Genomic DNA, 18,989 nt, shown 5'->3' on the forward strand with positions numbered 1-18,989 from the left:
CTCCGGTTCCCTTCTTCCCTGTTAGCAGGTGCGGGTCTCCCAGGTCGTCCGCGGGGTTCTTCAGGCTCTCCTGCCTGCGGTCTATCTCCGTGCCCATGCCGTCCGCAAGTTCGCGGATCTTGCCGCCGTCTTTGGTACTGTGTCCTGGGAGGTCGTTCGGGCACGGGGAGTTTGGTGGTCGACCATGATGTTTGGCTGTTTATTAGCTTGTACACGTTCCTGGGCCCAGTCGGGCCTGTGTCGCTTTGGGACGGCGGATGCGGCCTGTTGTCTCGACTTCAGATTATGTAGTGTGCGGCGACCGCCTCCTGGGTCAATCCCTCTTCTTTTCCTCTGTGGGTAGTTAGCTCCTGGGAGCCGTAGGGGCTCCCCCCAGGAAACCAGTGTTGAATGTAATGAAACGCCATTTTCTGGGTGAATCTCGGAGGCTCCCTGGCATCCCTCCCTCCCTCCGGTCGGCGGTTTTTCGCGTGTTTTTGACATCCAGCCTCAGAACTAAGGTGTGGATCGCTGGCGCGGTAGGTCTGGGGCTTCCCCTTCCCCCTCCCGGGGAGGGGGCGGCTGCGTAGACAGCGGTGCGACGACGAATGACGTTATACTAGTTTACTCGTTTTTATTTGGGGAGTTCTATCCACTCGTTCGGCTTTTGGTTGCAATTTTCACCAGAATAGGGGGTTTGTTTTGGGACGCCTACCTTTCTGGGTGCCTAACCCAGTCGATGGCAGACATAGAATGCTTCCAACCACACGGGGGTTTCTATAGGCCATTGCTCCCCTTGCCTCTCTGAGGGGGACAGGTTCTGCCTCGTGGTCCCCGGTAGGCCCATAAGAACTCCATACACATGACTGATGCCAAAGTCTGACATTAGCATATCAGCCTGGTAAGCTCCGAGGAGCCTCTGGGACTCACCCTGAAAATGGCATTTCATTACATTCAACGCTGGTTTTTTGCAAAGAATTTATTTTCAGGTCACAGCGGGAATGTCATATTTTATGACCGTGCAGCACAGTGGTTAAAGTTGACCATGCCAGTGATATTGATGACCCAGATCCAGAAAAAGACTTAACACAGGTTTCAGATATGCGTGATACGACATTGATGTGGATGATACAGAGCGTGTGCAGTACACGCTTTTGCCAACCCTGTCGTGCTGCCTTAGGTCAACACCACTGGATTTACCATCACCACCTGTGCCATCTGACGTGTCTGTACAAGATGATAGTATAGGTGACGAGTCTTTTTTTTCTAGGTTCAGTGGCATAGGTTCAGATACAAGTAGCATTGACGAACCGAGAGTAAACTGCTATAGTGGTGATGTTACTAGGCCAGGATTTGCTGCCTCAGCAACACCCCCCAGCCAAGCCCCTGCATGTCATGAGGCTTGAGGAGAAAAACGACAGTGTGCCTTCCACTTTAAGTGTTTGTGGTAGGCCTGTACTGTGCTACGTAGAAGAGCATCGTCTCCTGCCATACAGAGTTATAGCCCAAGAAGACGGAGCCGTGGTGTTGGCGTCCATGCTGGTGGCATTCGTGCTGATGATGCTTGTTCATTTACATATTTATTTAATCTTTTGAGCTAAATTAGCTGTATACGTGATTATTCTTTCTCTAACAGGGCTCCGTACCATGTGGAGATGGTTCAGTTTCGTCAGTGGAGCTAGGCAAGCAGGTGGAAGCTCTCCATCATACTCTGGTTGATCTTAAACTGGAGGACACTCTGGGTGCTGATGTAGTTGCATCCATCTCCCAACCTCAGTTAACTCTTCAGAAGTATGTTAATTTTGTTTTATGTGAATTACTTTGTCTTATAATGTTTTTGTTGTTTTATAAGCTAATGATTTCTTTAAATGTAAATATTGATGGATTGAATGAATAGTAATTATATGTTTTTCTTTCAGAAAGCTAATTAATCTGCTGGAGAGCTTTAAACAAACAGGTTTAGTATCTGAGAAGAACAGAAGTAATGTGAAACAAGAAGGAACAGTATCCGGGGATGGTAGTAGCAGTAGTGCCATTACTTACGAGCTATACTATGCACCCGAACATGCACGACTAAATCAGCTTGCCAATGCGGCTATGCTGGAGAAGAGAATAGACCAGCTTGAAACTTTAATTGGGAACAACCCCGATAAGCTTGTTAGTACTCTGAAGTTTTAAGTGTTTTTGTGTAATTAGTAGTCATTTTAGGTAAAGCGTGATTGTGAAGTAACAATTAAAAAGCTTTATGAAATAATATGAAGTAGACTTGTGTAAAGTAGGTACAGTACTGGGTACTATACCCAGGGTTACTGTGTGCTTAACCTACCCCAGGTACTCAGGTATTGTACTGTAATAAGCCACAGGAATGTCAGAAAGAAGTGTTTTAGTGTCAGAGTAGTTAACATGGAATGCATTAGATTTAGATTTTAGATTTAGATTTTTTATTCAGGTAAAAATACATACATTGAAGATGAGTTACAAATATAATGTTGGATTTAAAGATAGGGCTAGTACATACAATTAGGCAGTGAAGTGGTGCAGGTGGACTCCATACAGAGTTTCAAATGTAGATATGATAGAGCCCAGTAGGCTCAGGAATCTGTACACAAGTTGATTGACAGTTGAGAGGCGGGACCAAAGAGCCAAAGCTCAAACCCTCTTCAAGCACAACTAGGTGAGTACAACCCTGGTTGTAGTGTGCAGTATCAGTGAGACGACCCTGGTTATTGTGCACAATGTAGGCATTAAAATGTGGGGGGGAGAGGAAGGGAATAGACTTTGTGGTCAATAAAATCTCTGATTATATATTTAATCCATTTTGAATCATGTGAGACTGCTCTGACCACAGTACCTTGGCACTGTACCTTCCCTCTTAGACTTTGCACACTGTTCATTTTGCATATGCAGCAGTAATTAGGGATGTACAGTAGACACAAAACAATGAGCAGATTGTGATTTGGGGGAAAACATTGTTCTAAGTAACATAACATTCTTCAATTCTGATCATAAGGTTAAGTTCCAACATAAAAAAAAAGTAACGAGGAATTGTCCAAGCAGTCGTGGTCATGTTGATGATGAGAGAGGTGTGGTGTGTGTTTAAGATAAAGTATTTCTGTGGGGAGCCCCGTCGGCTCCCTGAAGTTATCAGAATTGATATATGCTATATTAGTTTGGGGTCATCAGTCAATCAGTCACAGGAGCTCGTATGCCTACCGAGAACCACAAGACAGAACCTGGTCCCTCCTCAAATAGGTGCAGGGAACTTTACATTTATAGTGCAATATGTCATAATTGCCATCAACCAGTAAAGGACCCAGAAAGGTATGTGAACCAAAACAGACGACTGTCTGGTTGACCTGTGCAGTCTACATCCCAAAAGATTGAAATAACTCCCCCTAGAAAGAAACTAAACTAGCAATCCTTCATGTGACTAGCACTTCCACTGGTTAGCACTACCCCCTTCCATTGTAGGGGAAGGGGGGAGGGGGAGCCAACAGCATACCACTTCAGTTCATGAACTGATGTGCTAGGGTCAGCTCGATCACCTCTGGCCTCGAGTTCCTGTTCTGGATTTTGCCCTGTGTGGCTTTACCAGCAGTGTGTGTGGTGTAGTGGCCAGGTGTCTTATTGTACGTGGAGCAGCATGCGCCTATGGTGACCTTCCCTAGGGGCTTCGTAACTTCTACCCTTGCATTTCAGGATTATCTTCCCTGGGGCGTTTGGGGCTCACTCCCATTTGAGGACTTCGCTGCTTGCCGTTGTCTTCGCCCTAGGGGTACGAAGGGGGTCTTGGGCCTTCCGTCTTGCCCTGGGTGGAGTGTGTTATTGGCTGGGTCGGGCGCAGCTTGCACCCGCAGCGGCCGACGTTTCTCTCTGGCTGCCAGTTTGTTTGTTGTGTGTCTTCGAGAGAGTTGTTTTTATTTTCTAGCGTTTTAGCTTTTTTGTTAACGGAGGTGGTCTGCCTAACTACTTACTAGCAAGCCTAGGTTGTGTTGGTGGTCGTCCTCTGTTGCTCCCGAGGTTTCATGGCTGCTACTGGTGGTCTGTTTGCTGCTGACTGACTGGGTTCTACCGATTTAGCTAGCCCTAGTGCCTGGCCTTCCCATAGGGCTTGCTCACCCAACAGGCCCTGGAAAACCCCAGTGGGCTCGGGGTTACCATGGATGTTCCTTCTGAGTTCTCACCTTGTGTGAAGTTGAAAGTTGTTTGTCGTCCCTGCCTCAGGGAGACGATCATCCATCCTGCCCCCGTCATGCTGCCTGTTGGGTCGGTGACACCTTCGACTCGGAGTCTTGCAGGACTTGTTCAATGCTTGTGCTTCAATTTACCCATTCCTTGTCTAATGATCTCAGGGATCAGGAGGTGGCTGCATTGCATTGCTCGATTCTCCTTATTGCAACGGCCCAGGTTGGTTGCTCGGTTGGAGACCCCGGAGCTGCCTCGCTTGGGTTTTGGGACCAGGATTTGGGGTCATTGGTAGTTTCGACCTTGGTGCCATCCTCGCCCCGCTTCCTTCCCAGGTGGGCGTGGTTCGCCCTGCTCCTCCCTCCCTCCCTGCTTCTGACTCCCAAATGTCTGAGGATTTGGCGGTTTAGTTCGTGATGAGGCTCGGGTGTCTTCAGGGGCTACCCCTTCCATTTCGGGCACGGAGGTGGTTAGCCCGATTTTCCCCACCGGGGCTTCTGAGTCAACCCAGCAGACTTCTTTCTTGGAAGCTTTTCCCCTGGATTCCACCTATTCTTCAGGGAGGGTGGGCGTGGATGAGCACTATTCCCCGAGGCCTTTGTCGGGGGGTTCCCGGGGCTCGGGTCAGGGGAGACCACTATGAGCTTTTGGGTACCTTTTGACCCTGCTTGGGCTCTTTGTCCACTGCGCCAGTGTTGTTGCTGCAGGAGAGGGGTTTTCGTCCTCTATCTGAATTAGTATTCCCATATTTGGCCGCATCGGATGCATCCATAACCTTCGCATCGGATGCATCCATCTTTTGCCTGGATGTTTTGTACTGGGGAGAAAAAAACATCAATATCATGCGTAGTTCATCGTACATTTATTGCGCAATATTTCGCGGTGATTTTGGTACCTCTGTGCTTACTTCCTCTCTTATCAGCGGTTTTGTTGGTTATATTTTTTAACAAATGTTTTACTATACAGTACTGCTTGTGACCCTTGTGTTGTGAGCTTTTTTTTTTTTTTTGTATTGCCGCGACTGGCTGCCAGGGCTTATCTTGAGATGATTTCGGGGCTTTTTAGTGTCCCCGCGGCCCGGTCCTAGACCAGACCTCCACCCCCAGGAAGCAGCCCGTGACAGCTGACTAACTCCCAGGTACCTATTTACTGCTAGGTAACAGGGGCATTCAGGGTGAAAGAAACTTTGCCCATTTGTTTCTGCTTCGTGCGGGAATCGAACCCGCGCCACAGAATTACGAATCCTGCGCGCTATCCACCAGGCTACGAGGCCCCACACCATCCCACAGCTGTGGTTTATTGTCATCCACTCTTTGAATATGGCGGCTGGACGGTTGAAAGTTTATCATTCCTTAACCGTTTTAGGGGCATTTTTCATTTAGTTAATGCACCATTGTTCTTACTGGTTACTCAGTCGTTCACTTATGTGTAACATGGCTCCGTTGTGGGTTATGTCTTCTATGACATGGGTGGAGTGGTAATTACCCAAGTGTAATTACCTAAGTGTAGTTACAGGATGAGAGCTACGCTCGTGGTGTCCCGTCTTCCCAGCACTCTTTGTCATATAACGCTTTGAAACTACTGACGGTCTTGGCCTCCACCACCTTCTCACTTAACTTGTTCCAACCGTCTACCACTCTATTTGCGAAGGTGAATTTTCTTATATTTCTTCGGCATCTGTGTTTAGCTAGTTTAAATCTATGACCTCTTGTTCTTGAAATTCCAGGTCTCAGGAAGTCTTCCCTGTCGATTTTATCAATTCCTGTTACTATTTTGTATGTAGTGATCATATCACCTCTTTTTCTTCTGTCTTCTAGTTTTGGCATATTTAATGCTTCTAACCTCTCCTCGTAGCTCTTGCCCTTCAGTTCTGGGAGCCACTTAGTAGCATGTCTTTGCACCTTTTCCAATTTGTTGATATGCTTCTTAAGATATGGGCACCACACAACAGCTGCATATTCTAGCTTTGGCCTAACAAAAGTCATGAACAATTTCTTTAGTATATCGCCATCCATGTATTTAAATGCAATTCTGAAGTTAGAAAGCATAGCATAGGCTCCTTGCACAATATTCTTTATGTGGTCCTCAGGTGATAGTTTTCTATCTAGAACCACTCCTAGATCTCTTTCTTTATCAGAATTCTTTAAAGATTTCTCACATAATATATAGGTTGTGTGGGGTCTATGTTCTCCTATTCCACATTCCATAACATGACATTTATTAACATTAAATTCCATTTGCCAAGTGGTGCTCCATATACTTATTTTGTCCAGGTCTTTTTGAAGGGCATGACAGTCATCTAAATTTCTTATCCTTCCTATTATCTTAGCATCATCAGCAAACATGTTCATATAATTCTGTATACCAACTGGTAGATCATTTATGTACACAATAAACATCACTGGTGCAAGAACTGAACCCTGTGGTACTCCACTTGTGACATTTCTCCATTCTGATACATTGCCTCTGATTACTGCCCTCATTTTTCTATCAGTCAGAAAATTTTTCATCCATGATAGAAGCTTACCTGTCACCCCTCCAATATTTTCCAGTTTCCAGAACAACCTCTTATGTGGAACTCTGTCGAAAGCCTTTTTTAGGTCCAGATAGATGCAGTCAACCCAACCATCTCTTTCCTGTAATATCTCTGTGGCTCGATCATAGAAACTGAGTAAATTCGATACACAGGATCTTCCAGATCGAAAACCATACTGTCTGTCTGATATTATATCATTTCTCTCTAGGTGTTCTACCCATTTAGTTTTGATTAGTTTTTCCAATACTTTCACTATTACACTTGTCAATGATACAGGTCTATAATTGAGGGGGTCTTCCCTGCTGCCACTTTTGTAGATTGGAACTATGTTAGCCTGTTTCCACCCGTCTGCTACGATTCCTGTACACAGGGATGCCTGAAAGATCAGGTGAAGTGGAATGCTGAGCTCAGATGCACATTCTCTCAGAACCCATGGTGAAACGCCATCTGGGCCAGCTGCTTTGTTCTTACCGAGCTCCTTGAGCATTTTTTCCACTTCGTCTCTAGACACCTCTATGTGTTCTATGTTGTTCTCTGGAATTCTTATTGTATCTGGTTCCCTAAAGATTTCATTTTGTACAAACACACTTTGGAACTTTTCGTTTAGTGTTTCACACATTTCCTTTTCATCTTCCGTGAATCTATTTCCCATTTTCAACCTCTGAATATTATCCTTTACCTGCAATTTGTTGTTTATGAATTTATAGAATAGACCTGGTTCTGTTTTACATTTGTCCGCAATCCCTTTTTCAAAATTTCTTTCTGCCTCTCTCCTCACTGCCGTGTAGTTGTTTCTCGCATCTTTGTATCGCTGGTATGTTTGGGGGTTCGGGCTCTTCCTGTATTGATTCCATTTTTGTGTCTTTCGGTCTCTAGCCCTCTCGCAATTTCTATTGAATCAATCCTGTTTCCTAGTTCTGCATCTCTGTTTTGGTATAAATTTTTTTGTGCCTTTATCATATATTTCACAAAACTTGCCATACATCTCATTCACTTCCTTGCCTAGCATCAAGTCTGTCCAATTATACTCACTAAAAAAATTTCTAAGGTCACCATAATGTCCTCTCCTGAAGTCTGGTTTTTCAACTGCTTCAACCTCCTTATTTTCTTCCAGCTTATAACGCATTGCATACTTTATTCCCAAAAAGACATGGTCACTTTTACCCAAGGGAGGAAGGTACTGAATGTCAAATATCTCTTCCTCCTTCCTGGTAAATATCAAATCTAGCATGGAGGGAACGTCCCCTTCCCTCATCCTCGTAGCTTGTTTAACATGTTGATACAAGAATGTTTCCAGGATGAGGTCTACAAATTTACAGGTCCAAAAATCTTCTGTTTTAGCTTCATATGCTTCCCAGTCTATGGATTTCAAGTTGAAGTCACCGACTATCAACAGTCGTGATCTATCGATATCCGCTCTCGCTATAATCTCTCTCATTATTGTTATAAGACCTTCACGTTTACTATCTAGCTCCTCCTTTGACCATGTGCTGCTTGGCGGTGGACTATATGCATTTATCATCATTAGTTTATCATCCTCATAGCAGATCTCTAGTGCTATTATGTCAACTTCTTGTGGATTGGCAGTCATTATTTCCTTCACCTTTAGGTGTTCTTTTACCAGCACAGCAACGCCACCGCCTTTCCTAATTTTTCTGTCCCGTCTCCAAATTGAGTAGCCCCTTGGGAATATGACCTCATTTAAAATTACATCTTCAAGTTTTGTCTCCTGTGAGTGCAACAATGTCTGGTGTCTGCAGCTGTATTACATCACTTAACTCCAGTATCTTCGATCTCACTCCATCTATGTTGGTGTATACAATCTTCAGGAACTTGTTCCCCCTCTCTCTATTGATTTTGTTGGTTTGCCCTTATGTACCACTTTACTGGTTTGCCTACCCCTATCACTTTGTAGAAAAAAGAATTTATTTCTTCTTCATTCCTGCTCTCATTTAAATGTTTTGCCTCGGCGAGGTTCAGTTTCAGCTTCTCTCTATCTTCTTTTGAAAGATCTCGTCTTAATGACCACCCTTTCCCATCCTCATCCCTTTGCAATTTTCTAGCATTCCTTAGTACTTCTTCCATCTGTTTGGCACCGTTTAGGGTGATCCTCAAAGGTCGATCTTTCCCTTTTACGTACCTGCCTATTCTCCTGTAGTCGCACACATTCTCTCTGTTTGTAAGACCTTCCACGAGGCCAACAATTTTATCTACTACTTTAGCTTCTTCTACAGCTCTTTCTGACCTAGATGTTATCGCCTTTTCTTTGCAGCCAAAAATGATCAGGGACTTACTCCGATCAACTGTGTTTTGCACCAACTTCGGGTTAGATGCCAATTCTTTCCTCACTTCTAGCCTAATGTTTGTTTTATCTTGGTTGCTGCAGTGTTTGACTTCCTTTACTGCTTCTTCTATAGTGGTGCATGAGTTGGTGTGTGCCTCCCTCATCACTGCAAGTATGTTGTCTGTATTTTTTTTAAAGTTTGTACTCACTTTGTTGTACTCTATTAGTTGTGCTTGCGGAGATTGCGCTTTGGCTCTGGGCCCGTATCTCACCCGTCATTCTACTGTTGCACACATTCCTGAGCTTCTCTAGCTCCTGCATCTCTATATTTGATCTTATGTAGGGTGTTTGCCTCCACCACATCACTGCCTCCTGTATCCCCTTTCCTTCCTACTCTGTCATTGGACACATTCTTTCTGATGCTTGTGGCTCCTTTGGGTACTTGATTTCCACCCGTGTCCCATTATGGGTGTACCAATCTTATTGATTCCTTCATTTTTTTCTACCCTGTCCATTCCCCGTAGGAATTTTGGGTGGTGGTCATGTCTCCCGGTCATGTGTTCCCGGGGAAGTCTTGTCTTGTGTACGAGACTCTGGTACTTGTGTATTGTATTACCTCAGTCTTGTGTTTACAGACTGTGGTCATTGGCCTGTTTTATTTATTTTATTCTTGGCACTGGTTTTGTGCCTCGCGACCTTGCCCAGTCTGCTCATCTGGCTCCCAAGCCTCCGGTGCTCGGTATCTTGTCCATATTACGACAGTTTTGAACGAGAGGCTCATTTTTATCTAAAACAAAACATTTTTATACACATTGTATGTCTTATTCGCCGGCAAATGCGATAGGTAGGGCTCCTCTCTAGGTTTGTTTCCAGGTGCCCTTAACTCTTAAACCGCACAAAACATACATGTATGTAGAGAACAACTGTCCTGGAATGGTGCAAACCGTATATATATTTTATGAAAATAAAAACAAAAGAAAAACACCGCAAAAGTACACTGTCCCAAGAGGCAACTGGAACCACTCGCCGCGGAGGTAGTAGGTCGCGCAACGCCCTAACCAGCACAATACCAGTCCCTACCCAAGGCCAAACAAGGGCCCCAAAGGCGAGGCAAAGTTCGAGCAGCAAGAGCCTCTACGGGAATGGTTCCTGAATGCCCCAGGGAAGCTAACCCTGTCATGCAGGGGCAGTACTCACAGGGCGCGTAGGGAAGGAAGCCTCTTAACCGCATGCAGCCCCGATGCTGATGAGAAACACCTGGCTACCGCACAACACAAACACAGCAGTGAGTGCCACGAAGACAAACACCGCCTAGGAAACTGAGGCCAGAGTAGCGTCTGTCTCGGTTGACATTAGCTTACGAACTGGTGCTAGGCAGCCGGCGCGGTAAGGTTCGGGGTCTGCCTCCCCCTCTTGGGTAGGGGGAGGGCTGCGCGGACGAGCGGCGCAGCAGTAAAATGTGATATTTGCTTGTTTCCTTGTGATTGTAGGGAGTTTCTACCTCTCTGTTCATTTTTTTGTTTTAGTTTCTTACCATGTGGGGTTTGTTTTGTTATGCCTACCTTTCTAGGTGCCTAACCCTGGTCGATGGCAGATAAGGAAAACCCCCAACCACAAGGGGGGTTTTCCAGGGCCATTGCTCCCTGATACCTCTCTGAAGGAGCCAGGTTCTGCTGCTGGTCCCTGGTAGGTCTGAACTCCATAGCTAATGTCCCAGTCTAATATAACATACATTAGCCCGATAAGCTCCAGGGAGCCGTAGGGGCTCCCCACAGAAACAGTGAGAGTCACCCTGAGACTAGGGGACAGAGCTACCCTCAAATTCGCAAAAAGCAAGGGGGGACTCCGGGGTCACATCCATCAGACCCATGCGTCCCAGTGGGGATTCCCAGGGTCCTGAGTTGGAACTCACGCTCAGGGAAGCCCAGGCTGAGTATTGCTAACTGGCGCCCAAGTCTACCAATCAACATTCTAAGAACTGAACCCTACACCCCAGGACATATACACTCACAGGGACCTAGCAGAGGGAACCACCGGAAGAAGGAAGAGAACTCAGTACACAGAGGGCAAGAACGAAGGCAGACCCCCCCCCCCCACCAGGCAGGCAAACAAAAAGAAAAAGAAAACCCCGCAAGAGGACAGTGTGCCCAGGCAGAACAGCGCTTGCCGCTATGATTGGTGAAAACAAGCTGTGCAGTACCTGGCGCCCCTACCAGTGCAAACTGCATCCAACCCTAAGGCGAGCAAGGGAGACAGAACACCCTAGCACACAGTGACCAAAAACCAAGCAGGAAATGGCCTAGCAGAGGCAGAACCCAAGGAACTTGTGGAATGTAGCCCCAAGCCCCAAGGGCCGTACTTTCTAGGCACCTAGGGAAGGAAGTCCTAGGCACATGTAGCCCCAGGTACTGGAGAATCACTCCCAACTCATGCACCACCTAAAAGACAATCACCACACACAAGGTACAGTGCTGAAACAACCACTGGAGCCAGAACACATGACTGTTGCCTATAGCGTCAGCCTCAGAACTGAGAGGTGGATAGCTGGCACAGGGGTCTGGGGCTCCCCCCTTCCCCCTCCCGGGGGGTGGGGAGCTGTGCAGACAGCGGCACGGTAATGTGTGACGTCATGATTGTTTGCTCGTTTCTTTTAGTGGAGTTCTATCCACTTGTTCGGCTTTTGGTAGCAATAATTTCACCAGAATAGGGTTTGTTTTGGGATGCTTACCTTTCTGGGTGCCTGACCCGGTCAGGCAGACATAGAATGCTTCCAACCACACGGGAGGTTCCTATAGGCCATTGCTCCCCTTGCCTCTCTGAGGGGGGCCAGGTTCTGGCTCGTGGTTCCTGATAAGCCCACAGAACTCCATACACATGACTGATGCCAAGGTCTGACATTAGCATATCAGCCTGGATAGCTCCGGTGAGCCTCCGGGACTCGCCTAGAAAATGGCGTTTTATTATATTGAATGCTTTTTTTTCACATCCGGTTTGCTTGTGTGCCACCTGAGCCTTGTTGGTCTTTAGACTGTGTTCTTTCTTTTCTTTCTTTCTTCGCTTTGTTGTGGTCCCTTCGGTTAGGGATTGCTTTTAGAAGACCTTGTTTTTGTTGGCCTTCACCTCTGGGGGTCGGGTTGGGAACTTCATGCTCTCCTCCAACGCCAAGGGTTCTGTTCGTTTTGTTCATTTACTGCTTTCTCCTTCTTTTTCTGGCGAAGAATGAGACAGCGGGCTTCTGGAGGGGTCTCTTGTTTGTGGATGCTTGGTTGGTTAGGCCGGGGTTGCATCACATGTTGTGTCCGGTGGTGACTTTACGTAGTTACCTGCGGGCCATTGATTCTGTGACTGTGGACGCTCTTTGGGTAGATCCAGTTTCCATGGTTTCCTGTTCCCGGGCTCATGTGTGTCAGGTTATCCACTGTGTCAAGTCCAACCAGCCTGCGGGCTACCCTCATGCCCGCAGGCTGAAGCATGACATTCGGCAGTATGCTACTCTCTCAGCGGTTTCTGGGGGGGAGTCCTTTTGGCTGCTTGGAGCTAACCGGCCTGAAATGAATGTATTAGACCCTGGCATCAGCCTTAAGCAAATGGAGTTCTAGGCCTACCAGAGACCACAAGACAGAACTTGGCCCCTCCCATCTCAAAGAGGCACGAGGAGCAATGGTCTATAGAAACCCCCCCCCCTCCCTCCGTGTGATTGGAAGCATTCTGTCTGTGCCATCGACTAGGTCAGGCACTCAGAAAGGTAAGCGCCCCAAAACAAACACCTATTCTGGTCAAGAAATTGCTACTGAAAGCCAAGCTAGGGGACAAAACTCCCCAAATGAAAACGAACAAACGAGTATGATGTCTTCACGTCACTGTGAAGGTGGAGCTGCACTGTCTGCACGGCTCCTCCCACCCCAGGATGGAGAAGGGGGAGCCCCAGACCCCCGGCTATCCACACCTCAGTTCTGTGACTGATGTGAGGCAGGCAAGGTTGTGCGACTCTGGCTCCAGATTTCCAATCCTGTGCCTTGTGGTAAAGTGATGTCCTCAGTGGTGCACGAGCCAGGAGTATACGTATTCACAAGTACTCGGGCTGCATGCGCCTAGGGTCGCCTTCCCTAGGTGCCCAGAAGTCCTTGGGGCCATCTTCCACATGTCACCTTGGAAGCTACCTCCGCAAGGTATTTTGCTGCTCAGTGATTAGCCGCCTTTGGAGTCAACTGGGGTGTTTCCCTCACCCCTGTTTGTTTCTGGGTAGGGGGGGTTGTAGTTGTCACTGGTTGGGGCGCAAGGTACTGTGCAGCTAGTTACCACCTCTCATAGCGGCTGGCTCCGCTATGAGCCAGCCGCTATGGGATTAGCGGATTACGCCTCTTTAATGGATCCATCTTCATTCAGGTTTGGATCTTAGTTTCATTACTGGGCTTGTTATGAAATTCCGGAGTCATCCTGGCTTGCAGACTGCCCTTTTTTCTGGAAGGAGCCCCTACTTCTCCTTGGAACTCTCTAGGCTGATATGTATCTCTTTAGAATTTGGTATCGGTCGATGTGGGTGGAGTTCTAGACCTACCAGAGACCATGAGCCAGAACCTGGCCCCCCTCAGAGAGGTACGAGGAGCGATGGCCTGTAGAAATGATTTGAAGCATTCTGTATCTGCCATTGACCGGGACAGGCACCCAGAAAGGTAAGCACCCCAAAACAAATCCCCTATTCTGGTTAAAAATGACTAAAATAAACAAATAAATGGACAGAACTCCCCAATTGAAAACGTGCATGACGTCACACAAGCCGTGCCGCTTGTCTGAGCATCTCCCAACTCCCCAGGAAGGGGCAAGGGGGAGCCCTAGGCCCCGGGCCAGCGATCCACACCTCAGTTCTTCAGCTGATGTGATACCACATAGTTGTGTGGTTCCAGCTCCAGACACTTGTGTTGTGCTGTCCTCAGTACTGCTCTTATGGTGACGTGCGAGCTGGGAGTAATATTCACAGGTACTTGGGCTCCATGTGCTTAGGGTCACCTTCCCTGAGTGCCCTGTAAGTACTGCCCTTGGGGCTTGGGGTTATCTTTCACAAGTCACCTTGTGTCTTGTGAACATCAGAGGCCCGAGACTGTTCAACACGCTTCCACTACACATAAGGGGCATAACTGGCCGACCCCTCACAGTGTTCAAGAGAGAACTGGATAAGCACCTCCAAAGGATACCTGATCAACCAGACTGTGACTCATACGTCAGGCTGCGAGCAGCCGCGTCTAACAGCCTGGTTGATCAGTCCGGCAACCCGGAGGCCTGGTCGACGACCGGGGCGCGGGGACGCTGAGCCCCGGAAGCACCTCAAGGTAAGGTGTCTACCTCTGTTGGTCTGTTGCTGCTTGACGATTGACCTAGTGTGTTTTGGGGGTTTTTCCACCCTTGTCTACCTTGGGGTAAATGGCAATTTTGCACAGGTAGGGGTGCAGTGTACTGTGCAGCTAGTTTTCATCTATACTGTAACAGCGGCCAGCTCTGTTCCTTCTGAGTACGCTGTCCTCTTGCGAGGTTTTTCTTTTTTTTTATTTGGTCGAGTCTGTTCATCCAGCCATAGCTCTGGGGTCTGACCAGTGGGCCCCCTCTCTTCATGCTATTTCGGCCACCCTGGCTTTTTCTTGTGAGGCTGGAGCCTTGGAAGACGACTCTCCCCACACCACGGGGCATGACATGGAGGTTCCTGGGTTCGGGGAGGAACAGACACAGGCCCGTTGGTCCCCGCCTAGGATTTCTGACCCTCAGAGTGGGGCCTACTGTTACAAGGAATAGGGTTTTCTTTTCGCCCCTCTGCGTACGTGTTGGATTTGTCTCCTCCCCAGGTTCGGTTCCGTGTCCCTGCGAATCCTTCACTTCCATCCCTCCGGAGGTTTTCGGCCTCCCGCATCTCGCCTGCTGAGGTTCGGGTGGCCATTGCGGCTTACCTCCTACTTGACCCGGAATATGCCTCTATCGTGGATCCGTCTTCTTTCGGTTAGGATCTTCGTCTCCATACTGGGTTCGTTATGAAATTCCGGGGTCTCCTGGCTTGCGGACTGCCCGTTGTTGTCGTTGGATGCTTGGGACTCCTTCTGTCGTACCCGCACACTTGAGTGGCGCGAGGCATTGATGGTGGTCCAAGTTTACCTGGGGGGCGACTTTGAACACCTTAATGAGTGTCTTTTCGCTCCTGCTCTTCTGCTGGATGTTGGTGCTCTTCAGCGTCACGTGCAGGTTCCCTCCTTGTCGGCTGCGCTTGTGGCCGAGGACTTGCGCACTCGTGGCTTGCTGGCTTTGGTCATGCATTTCTATTCTCTCCTGGAGCTGTCATTGGATTGGCTTAAGGAGGATGTAGAGGCATTTTGGGCCATTCCTGGGTCTGACGCCTTGGTCTCGGCTGCTCGCGCATCGTCTGGGCTTTTGAAGCTGTTTGCGCCGATCCTGCGGGATGCACTGTCACAGTTTTTCATGGCGCTCCTCGCATGTCGACAGGTGGTGCTCGCTTCCTCCTTGGAATCCGCTTGGGCCCTGGCTCTTAGATTGTCTTCGCCCTTTTGTCCTTTGCTGTTTGCGGTCGAGCAGTATATGCTAGCGGCTTCTTCTAGCTGCTGCCCGATGTCTGACTTGTTGGTTCTCCGGGGGGTCCCGGTTGGGTTTGTCCCGGAGGAGTCGTGCTAGGGCTCGCGGTTCCGCTTGTCGGGGTAGGCCTCAGGCAGGTAAAATGCCGGAGTCTATGAGGCTGTGAGAGTATCTATTCGTCTCTGCCACAAGATGGTTCATGAATTCATTGTCAAAATAAGCCAAGAAATACTGTAGTCGATTTCAGCCATATCGTCACCTGTATAGGGAAATAATGGTGTCACACTAACATCGGTACCATCAAAAGTTGGTATTTGTGGGACAAATCTCTCACAATCCTCCCACACAAGTACACCCGGGGGATTTGGTTTTGACGCCAACACCACAGCCAACTCCACTACGAGCACCAAAAACACGTCACCGTTGTCTTGTGCTAGAGCTGTGTATAGGTATGACAGATGAGGCTGTTCTGCGTATTGCAGGCCTACCACGAACACCTGATGTAGAAGGGCCACTGTCATCATTGTCCTGGCTGCATGACATGCTGCCACTTGCCTCGGCATGTTGCTGGGGCAGAAAAACCCTGCCTAGTAACACCCTCGTTGCTCGTACTCGGGTCTTCAACACTACTCGTATCGGAGCCTATGTCACTGAAACCCGAGAATGATTCATCACAAGTACTGTCACTGAATAAACTTGCATCAGAGGACACACATGGTGGTGGTGACTAACGGTGTTGACCTAGGGCGGCGAGGCAGACTGGGCGAGGCGCATGTACTGTACATACTCGCGACATCAGCCACCTTAGTCTCTCCCTCACTCATATCAGACCTTTGTATAAGGTCTTTCTCTGGATCATAGTCTAAGTCATCATCCATGGCACCATCATCATACAATATGTCGCGTATTTCCTCCTCAGAGAGTTGTTTGCATGACCGCGTCTGGCCGTGAAATGGTAGCTCGTAGACGCTGCATCAGACATGGTTGCTTCCTTGAAACTGAGGATCCCCAGGGCCCTGAGGCATGCTGGGATTTATTTTTCAAAATGGCGGACAATCACTGGGACCCTCAGGCATCCATTTTGTATCTGCACCACCGCATGCCAGTTTTGAATGGTACTCTATACCTATAAGATCCCGGAGGCTCGTTGCGCACCACCGGTCGAGCACCTGCAGGTGCGTTACACAGTGTATTGGTTAATCACCGCGTACCCATTCACTGCTTGGTGAAGAGAGGCATACAGTTAAGGATTGGCACCCAGTCAATCCTCACCGGCCAGGATACGAACCTAGGCCAAATTGGTCTCGAAGTGCTAGGCGAATGATTTACCACTGTGTAACAGTTCGGCTGCGAAACAACCTAACATAGCTTATAGGCTAAAATGAGCTCTCCTAGGCCAATATATACAATCTTAGACCTAGTTTAATCATATATATATATGCACCAACCTTGGCTTAGGAAAGGTTTTGTTTTGTTTTTGCCATCTCCTCAAGCCACCAACAAAATGAAGAGCAGAAAAATATGGTATTTTGTGTGCAGTGGTCCATTTTTGTACATATCCTCCATGGTTTCCATAGACACATTAATATTTGCAGGATAATTTGGTCTATATACAGTAAGCTGTGTGTGATGTAAATTTTTTATATATAAATACATTACTGTACTTAATATTTATTTTCAGTCGAGTCTCTCAGCTTGGACAAACCATAAGTCAGTGGTGGGAGCTGTGCAGGTTTTGAGTGCACGATTAGCCCTCCTGGAGCCTGCACATTTGGATCATGTGGAAGGTAGATTGCATGCTGTGCATACCCGTATGAATTCCATATCGGAGAAGAAGGCAGCGATTGAGGATGCAGACAAACAAAGCAAGGTGAGCATGCAGCTATATTTTCCAAAGAATATAAAATTTGTTTAATTGATACTGTTATGTGCTGAATATTGGTATTTTGTATTAATTTGACTTCTGTATTGAAGAATATAAGGAAAAAATTTTGATGCGACCTTAATTTATCTAAACTTGTAGAAAATGATTAAGTCTTGCTGTTAATTAGGTATGTCGGTAAGGAAACTTTATGGTTTTATTGTGTTTAGTTCTCTTTCTTCTGAGAGGTTTCTATGACTAATGCGCCATCCTCTTGACCTGAGACTTTATATACAGAAGCCTAATTAATTTTGAACAAAAGAAACTAGGCTGCTATTGATAGTTGGTGATGTAACTCTATAACAATTTTATTGCAGTGTGATTTCTTGAGACTAAATTACAGTACAGTACTATATGTACATATGAATCTTAGTGACATGTGAGTTGTATACAAGGAATGTGTAGTTAAATATACAGTCAGATAGGGTGGTGGTAGGTGTTTATTATTAATATTCATTTTTGGTATTCTAAGATATGACTGGTGTGGGGATGTAAATACCTCTCTTGATCTGATATCATCAAAACATATCTAGTCTTGTATCTTGTTGGTCTCATGAAGGGGTCGCCCTCTCAATGAAGTGAAGTTCCCAGAAGGAATTGAGTATTGTGCATCTGTTCCACACTTGACATTTGAGGATACATTTAAGGAATAGATAATTTATATAAAATCATGTAAAGAGGGCCAAGTTTTACATGATACGTTTGAGGTTAGATTCCAGACACTTTCCGGCTTTCTCCCTACACAGGTGATTCCTATTCATATGTTGACCAAACTATACACTAGAAATTGAAGGGACGACGACGTTTCGTCGTCTCTTCAATTTCTACACGCACAATTTGACGTCAGTTTCACAATGTGATGACGACGACGTTTCGTCATTGTCATGTTATTATGTGTCTTCATCTGCATATGGATGCCACACATAAGTGCCTTACTGTGTTTAATTTCTTTGGTGCTCTACCTTCCTTTAAACAGCCTTTTCACGCCTTCGAGTCTTCCTTTCTTGCTGTCAAACGTCGAAAGAACCAGCTCATGCTTCTTAAAGACTATCTAGCGGAGCAAGTTCTCCCTCTTTCTTTATCTCACTTTCTCCAGTTCAACATTTCGGGTTCTCCTTTTCCGGAATATGCCCGCCTTCTTCTTCAAGAACTTAATCACTCAATCTCTTTGCAAATTGACGATACTTTTCTAACAGTACGTCAACAGCAACGCTTTCTGTCTTCTTCTCTTCCCAGTGATCTGTGCAATATCCTATCTCCCATTGCATTTGACACTGCTCACCTCTCCTCACCCCACCACTCCACACTACACAGCAAACTTCAGCACCTGATTTCCAACAGTCCTTGGGATAAATACTCTCTCTCTGACTGTGTTACCAACCTTTAATCTTCCCCTCTCTCTAAGCACCAGCAAGAACGTCTTAGACTTGGTCTTTCTTTTGCTACTTCCCTTGGCCCACATTGTGGTATTTATCTCCTTTGATAAGTTTGTCAATTCTAACTCTAGTACTCTT

At 46.9% G+C, this 18,989-nt stretch overlaps 1 protein-coding gene across 2 annotated transcripts in view; it reads left to right on the forward strand.

Annotated features, from left to right (window-relative positions):
- LOC123757624 (dynactin subunit 2) overlaps positions 1 to 18,989 on the forward strand; it is a 137,093-nt gene that overhangs the window by 57,810 nt on the left and 60,294 nt on the right. For both annotated transcript variants that reach the window (XM_045741452.2, XM_045741453.2), the window contains exons 5-7: positions 1,616 to 1,770; positions 1,899 to 2,136; positions 17,236 to 17,424. In XM_045741452.2, coding sequence (XP_045597408.1) covers positions 1,616 to 1,770; positions 1,899 to 2,136; positions 17,236 to 17,424 — 582 coding nt within the window. The remainder of the gene's footprint in view (positions 1 to 1,615; positions 1,771 to 1,898; positions 2,137 to 17,235; positions 17,425 to 18,989) is intronic.

The sequence above is a fragment of the Procambarus clarkii genome, chromosome 19, assembly GCF_040958095.1.
Source record: "Procambarus clarkii isolate CNS0578487 chromosome 19, FALCON_Pclarkii_2.0, whole genome shotgun sequence".
Taxonomy (NCBI): domain Eukaryota; kingdom Metazoa; phylum Arthropoda; class Malacostraca; order Decapoda; family Cambaridae; genus Procambarus; species Procambarus clarkii.